This window comes from Apium graveolens, chromosome 4 (genome assembly GCF_009905375.1).
Source record: "Apium graveolens cultivar Ventura chromosome 4, ASM990537v1, whole genome shotgun sequence".
Lineage (NCBI taxonomy): Eukaryota > Viridiplantae > Streptophyta > Magnoliopsida > Apiales > Apiaceae > Apium > Apium graveolens.
The window spans coordinates 282,979,355-282,987,249 of NC_133650.1; the positions used below are offsets into that span (position 1 = coordinate 282,979,355).

Genomic DNA, 7,895 nt, shown 5'->3' on the forward strand with positions numbered 1-7,895 from the left:
TGTTTGCTCGGTTTTAAGGTAGAAAAAGCTTTGAGAAAAAATGATAATGTTGTAAATAGTGAGGTTGTTGATATTAGTGGTAATTGCTTATGTAATGATAATGTAAATTATGTAAACCTTGTTGATGATTGTGATGAAAATGTTTATGTTAGTGAACATAGATTTGAAAATGAAGATTTGCATGAAAATAGTGAGTTTGTGCATGAGGGTAGGGATAAGAGTGTTGTTGGGGAAGAAGTTATTATAATTCCTTTCTTGAGTCAAAATTTCCCTAATTTGGTAGCCGCCGAAAATATAATTAGGGCATATGCTTTGAAAAATGGGTTTGCAATTAAAATCCAAAATACACAAAGGCGTGTGGACAAAATAATATATGCCCGTACTTATGTTTGTAATTTAGCGGGAGAAAATCGCGATAAAGAACCCGTAGAGGATGAAGAAGTTTTGATAGGAAGTGTCGGTAGTGAGAAGAAGAAAAGGCGTAGAGATAAACTTCCTAGAAGTGGATGTAAGTTTAGGATCTATGTGATTAATAGGCGAAATACAAGGCATTGGGAGATAACATCGTTGGAGTTAAATCACAATCACGATATTGTGTCGCCTTCTAAGATGAATTTGATTAAAAGGGAGTGACATGTAAACGCCGCCCAAAAGAATTTAATTAAGAGTTTACATGTTTCGGGTATTGCGCCTAGACAACAAATGAATATATTTGGAAAAATGCATGGAGGAGAGGAGCAAGTAGGGTTTCATGCCCAACACTTGAGAAATGTCGTGCGAGATTTTAGAAAAGATAATTTGGGTGTGAATGATGCGCAAGCGGGATTGGATTTGTAACATAGGTTTGAAGAGGAAAGTGGAAGAATTTTTTTTATTCGGACTCTAATTGATGAAGAAGGAAGATTGAAGTGTCTATTATGGGTTGACCCCCGGTCGTCGTTGGCCTACAAAAATTTTGGTGATGTGGTTGCATTTGATACAACATATCGAACAAATAGGTATGCTATGCCGTTTGTGCCGTTCACCGGGGTGAATCATCACTATCAATCGGTTCTCTTTGGTTTTGCACTAATGCGTGATGAATTGAAGACTACATTTGAGTGGGTTTTGGGTACTTGGTTAGAGGCTGTTGAAGGAAAAGCACCTTTGGCTATTATCACCGATCAAGATCAAGCGATGGCGGGGGCAATTCAATCTCAACAACCGAACATGACACAGTTGTTGTGTTCGTGGCACATTAGTAACAAATTTCTGGAGAAGCTCTCAACCTACTATGCAAAGGAGGAATTTAAAGGTGACTTCAACAATTGCATATATCACTCGTTGACCGAAGAAATTTTTGAGGATAGTTGGAAAACATTGATCTTGAAGTACAAGTTGGAGGATAATACACGGTTGCAAGGCTTGTATAAATTGAAGCATAAGTGGATTGATGCTTATACACGTAACATTTTTTCCGCGGGTCAAAAAACAACTTCAAGAAGCGAAGGAATGAATGCCTTTTTTGATGCTTATGTAGGGTCTTGCACGGGGTTGAAAGAATTTGTTGAGGGTGCACAAAAAGCATTAGAAAGACAATTTATGCGTGAGAAAGAAAAGGATTATAATACATATCATAAAATTCGTTGCATGCGACTGAACACCGCCTTGGAGCAACATGCCGCTTCCATTTATACGAAAGAGATGTTCAAAAAATTTCAAGAGCAATTGGTTGAGGCCGCAAAGTACTTTGTGGAGAAGGATAGAGACCGTTCCTTAGAAGATGTGGAGGATACGTACTACAAATGTTATCAACCATTAATGGTTGAGTATAAGAGAACCACTTATCTCGTTACCTTCAACAAGTTGTCATTTCGGGGTTCTTGCATATGTAGAATGTTTGAGCATTCGGGCATGCCGTATCGTCATATTATTGCCGTGTTGACAAAGAGGTGTGTTGCCGAATTACCCGAACATTTTGTAAAACGGAGGTGGACTAGGGATGCCAATAGAGTTGATGGTGTGTTGCCATATCACATGCCCGGAGATGATGCCTTATCCCATGATTTGACTCCAACAGAAAGATTTAATCACATGACTTTACTTACTATGGGTTTTAGTCATAGTTGCATGGCGTCGAAGGAACGTTATGAGTATGTCGTGAGAGTTACTAATCGAGAGACCGAAATTATTGAGAAAATGCCCGTTCATGGGGTGGAAGGTGTTGGAAGTGAATTTGATACCAAAATTTCTCAAGAAAGTGGAGAGAAGTTGCATGAAACTATTCTTGAACCCGTTGTTTCAAAAACCAAAGGACGCAAAAAAGAGCACTGAATTAAAAGTCCCGTTGAGGAACTTGCAAAGAAAAAAAGGAAATGCGGACATTACAACATTGAGGGACATGATGCTAGAAAATGTTCAGTGAAATTGGAAGAATTGAGAAAAAGTCAAAGTGGCCAATTGTAATTCAAATTTTATATAACAATCTCTTATATATTGTTTTGTCGTCCTTTACACTTATATTGATTTTAGTAGTTCCACCTCATTTTCTTAACATGCATTTGTTTTTGTTATATGTAGGTGAAATGACCAATACTTTGGATGATGAGTCGGTGTCTCACATTAGCAACACATTCTCGGACTCGGACTCTGAATTCGAGGATTGTATGTCACCAATATTTAGCGAGTTGGATGTAATCGCTCGTGAATGGAGCGAGGAACTAGCAAGGTTAAACGAAGGACCTCCCCTAGTGGAGGAAGAATACCCGTAGTTACACCCTCCAGAAGAAGAGGCATACCGTTCAAGGGTTTGGGCCGAAGCATGCCACTGGTTAACCCTTCCTTGCATGTTTGTAAGAGTTTGGAGCAATGACCCGCCTTACTTTCTCCCCTTTTTGAACTTGGGTAAGGACTCCCCCGATGGCCCTTGGAGACTGTCCGAATGGGATGGCGGTAAAATTATGAAATGTGATAGGATCGCGGACATACGTAAGTTGAAGCCTCGTGAGGGTGCCACCTGGGACCAAGTACGCATTGATCACGTCAAGGGTTGGGTGTCCCACTTACGTGGTGATGATACCACCGCATGGGCTTGGAGGCGTGCACCATGGTGCAAATTCACTCTCTACGATGGGTCAAGCACCATTCCGGTCACAATATGGAATGATCACGAGACCCATAGAGAAGTCACTGAAGGTGTGCTCCGTGAAGAATGTGTTGTTGTGCTCTATTGGGTTACATGCATTGTCAGGGCCGACGCCCCCCCCCCCGGGGTCTCAACGCACCGACTATCGGGCGGCTTCTCTAACTTTTTAGAGATATCTATTTAGTTAGGGTAGCTCGTACGAGAATTCCCTTTATTTAAGTATTTTTTTATTTCGATGTAATTTTGTCAAACTAGACAAGTTAAGCACTTATTTGAATTTGAATTGCGACAATTATGTAATTTCTAATTTGTCATTGATCCATTACTTGAAAACTTATTATGTCGAAACACAACTCTTTTAATGTGATATGAAATAGAATGCAACTTTATTTTGTAATATTTATGCTTGTCATGCATGGGAATTTACATGCAAAGTTGGCAAAATGACCATATGCTAGTCATTATAGTCAAGTAATTCTTAAATTTTGGAAGTCTTAAGAATCGATATTCTAATCTACATTTTATTTCATAATCCAGTTCATATAGTTGAAATACATCATTATTTTACAGATTTTACATAAAATAGGGGATAAAATTTCCAGAATCTTTCTGTCCTTTCCGCGGAAAATAACCGTAGAAGGCATTAACCCTTCCGCACTTATTTTCCGCGGAAAGCGCAGAAAGATTTTTGGAAATGTTCCTTCTGGAAAGGCACATCCCACCTGTTTTACAGGATACCAACCAAACAAGCAACAGTCTATGCACAGTCAAACAACAGCAACCTGTAAAATATATAAAAAAAAATTCGCCAAATTTAGGCACCCCTCCAAATATGGGCGAAATCGCCAAAAATTTACAAAACCTCAAATTTTGAAATTTTTCCAAACCTTTTAAAATTTGCACACAAGTGTATGGGGGCCATTATATATACAAATCAATAAAAAATAGAAACATAAAACTAAAAAGGGGACGGGAAAGGGACACGGTCGATAAACGACCGATATAAACGAAACAAGTGTCAATTGTCATTAAACCAAATAAAGGGGACGCGATGATGTTCAAATGTAACAAAACAAGTTCAACTAAACTACACAACTAGATGAATGACCTAACTACTACTCTTTCCGGCTACCCTCTCCATCCTTTGCCTCATGTGATGTGTTGGTATGGGTTTAGCCATCCCTCTTTGAAGCTCCTTCGCAATCCTATAACGAAAGATCTCCACGTCCGAGGCATCCCAACGCACTTTAGCAGGTCATATCCCTGCAAGGTGTAGTCCATATATTTGCACACGTACACACCGCAATCTGAGTAGTTATCTTGTTTAGGCATTGCATCCCAAATATGAACTAAAGGCTCTTCATCTGGGATATTTCTATTCTTTCCAACATAACGAAACATTCCTCCAACAACTCCAACCTAACACACAACAAAAAACAACATTAGTTCACGTAAGCAATAAGGAAAGATTTATAAATTACAATATAAGGTATCGTCGAAGAACTATTACCACACACTCTTCCTCTTCGGGATATTGAGCGTTGAAGTGCATAGGATCAAGTACCATCACGCCCCATTCCTTCACAGAAAATACCATGAGAATCCAATGGTTCTGGTTCACGTTCGCAGGAAGAAATATGTAGTCCACCTGGTTAATTGGTGGACCTACCCCACAACTCGCCCAATTAACAAAGAAATGCATGGTCCTCGCAGAATACGGACGTGAGTAGTCCACTTTTTTCGCCAACTCCATAAAAAGTGGATCCATGTAGTAGTATGAAGGCATCCTCGGATACACCCCCGAGGCAGCTATGGCCTCCTCACGATCACGCAATAACCACTGCAAGAAACATGTTATACGATAAATGAAACAAAAAGAAAAACATAAATGAAAGAAGGTCAAAGATTATACCATGTAGGCATATATGATCCTATCATCTAGCCATCCTTTGGGTTCCAAAATCTGCATAACACTTGTGTCCAAGGTCCACTTAAGATCGTGTTTACTAGGACCACTCCCGGGAAAACCACCCCATCCCCAATCCCTCCTAATAGCGTCCATCCTCTCCCACTTTAGTCTCTTATTTATATCCCATTTCTCTTCCACAGGGCGGCAGATATCCATCTTCTCAGCCCTGGAAGACGAGCCTGCTGCAAATACAGATGCCTATGTCGGGGCCTGTGACACCCGCTGAGACGGCTGTGTCATGTCAATTACATCGGCCTCTCGAGTCTCTCCAACTTTAGGCCTCAGCACCTTGGGAGAAAGATAAACATGCTGGAACACTGAAGCCATATATGCCGGACCTCTAACATCCCGGCATGAATCGACAGTACGGCTCAAGACATATAGGGGCAATCCTCCCAAACTCCTGCTCATACTCAGGGGGAATGCTATCCTGCTCATACTCAGGGGGAATGCTATTATCCATAGCTTGCGGACATGCCAACCCCTTCTGTATCTGCAAAATACATTTGTGGCATATAATCAGATGTTACTATAATGCAAAGGAGGAAATAATTCTACAAAATATCGGGGAAACAATTATTAACAAACTTACAAGGTCAAATGTCTGCGAGTTATTAAACAACTCGCGGGTGCTGTACTGTGGCTCTGGCAATGGTTGTGGCTTCCCAACACGCATCCGTGCAATGCCCGAGTACCACTGCATGTAGCCTGTGTCATCCACTGCGTCTGGCTGATGAGCGACTACAACCTCGGGGTGCTGACTAAAACGGGTCCACTCACCAATCTCAGCAAACCATATACCTTGCCAGTCATAGGGATTAAACGGAATCATAGGCTTCCTATACTCTGTCATGTTAACAGGTGACCGTGGGATACCCTGTCTGAACCCGAATTGTCTCATCACCATGTCTGAATGCTGATACTCTACAACATCATAGCATAGCACTGGAATCCTGGCAAGACCAAAGTAATGAGCCTCCCAATCCTCAGCCGATATGTCATGATCCCCATCTGAATCCTCCTCCACCTCGTGAAAGTGGGCATATGGCGTCCAAGACACAATATTAGCTGCTACTCCATCAAACCCGCCTCTATAATGTGGCAAACTATGATGAGGCGCCAATCTACTATCACGCCTACCTATAGCCCGTTTTCTCTTAACAAAAATCCCAGTCCCAGGAACATCCTCATCCATAGGATCATCAGGAACAACATCAGCCTGCACCTTACCCTTCCCTCCCCTTCCCCTACCCTTACCCCTAACCTCCTTCACCTCCGTCACCGTCTTCCCCTGTTTCCCTTTCACATCCTTCCCCTTCACCTCCTTCCCCTTCTTCCCCTTAGGCTCCTCCTCCGCCTCCTCCTCCGCCTCCGCCTCCTCCTCCTCAGCTACCTAGCGTAATCCCTGTAATACCATTGCGTAATCCCTTATGTTTGAATCATGTCCTTGCGTAATCCCTGTAATAACAACTTATGATTGTTCATCCAACGGCCAGGAAATAATGTGTTGGTTAAGGGTCCCCTGACACATAATTGTCAGGGAATAGGACCCATGTAAGAATTGCCCTTTAAAGTTTTTTTCCTTGCGACTTCCGTTCTTTGCTTGATTGGTCAGAAATTTATTTCATTTTTGTAAGAGAGTGGCACCAACTTTAACTCTAAAAATATAATTTAGCTTATTATTGATGCATCTTAAAAAATAATTAGCAGGTTTAGGGTGAAAGATAAATTTAGTTTATTTTTATATAAAAATAATAAAAATGACCAATTTCTGAAAAGTTGATCAATTTTATTCAATCAATTAAAATTGATCATTTTATTTTTTTCAAATGGTTATTTTGTTATTTAAAAAAAATGAAAAAAATGGTTATTTTTGACATTTTTTTCCTTCGAACAGGTTGAATATTTTATAAACAAATATCACCTTTCTTAATCTTTGGTCTTGATTATACTCGAAAGTCTTTTATTCCATTTCCCATGCCCCCCTCCACGTATTTGGATCCTTTTTCTCATTTTTCTGTTCTCTAAAACGCAAGCTATTTGTAAATTGTAATACAATATTTTATTATTGAATTTAATGCTTTTTATTATCAAATAATACTATTTTAAATATTAATATTACAACACTTATATTAAAATTAAGTGATCAAATTATAGACCGATCTATTGAAATAATGGGCGAATTTATTAATATTTTATTTTTAATATAATTGTGTGTAACATATATATATATATATATATGAGTCAAATTTAATGCAGACCACATTTTTGTTGGAGACCACGGAGAGCACTTATATTCTGCAACTAAAATCTTACATAAAAACATTGCAAAATATATTATTTTATGAATTATATTCTACAAAGATTATTTTTTTTTTTTAAATTTTGAATATCATACATGTACTGCATGTAGAACATTACAAAATGTTTTATTTTTCGAAACATATTTAGTTTGCAGAACATTTTTTCAAATTTTAGAACATACACAATATATCTATCAAACTTAAATAATCTTCAACAATTTTAATGAATTAGTAATATTGGTAAATTATACTTTACAAAATAATATATTTTATAATGTTTTGATTGCAGAATATAGGTCTGAGGTCTCCGAGATAAAAATGCGGTCTTCATAGAACTTCTATATATATTGTATATAGATTGGGGATCAATACAAATTTTTCCAACGTGGAAATTGTTCAAGTTTATTATTCAACACCGATATAAAATGTTCAATATCATTTATTATATAATAATTAAATCTTCATTGAATACACATAATTTAATCCTTAATATTTTTTT

At 38.6% G+C, this 7,895-nt stretch overlaps 1 protein-coding gene across 1 annotated transcript; it reads left to right on the forward strand.

The window, feature by feature from the left end:
- The first annotated feature begins 1,005 nt into the window (after positions 1-1,005).
- LOC141719743 (protein FAR1-RELATED SEQUENCE 5-like) lies at positions 1,006-2,313 on the forward strand. The gene has a single exon (XM_074522117.1). The coding sequence runs from the start codon at positions 1,006-1,008 to the stop codon at positions 2,311-2,313; it is 1,308 nt and encodes a 435-aa protein (XP_074378218.1).
- The last annotated feature ends 5,582 nt before the right edge of the window (positions 2,314-7,895 follow it).

Excerpts from the sequence above, each read along its gene's own strand:
- LOC141719743 (XM_074522117.1), top strand. The coding sequence starts at position 1,006 with ATGCCGTTTGTGCCGTTCACCGGGGTGAATCATCACTATCAATCGGTT.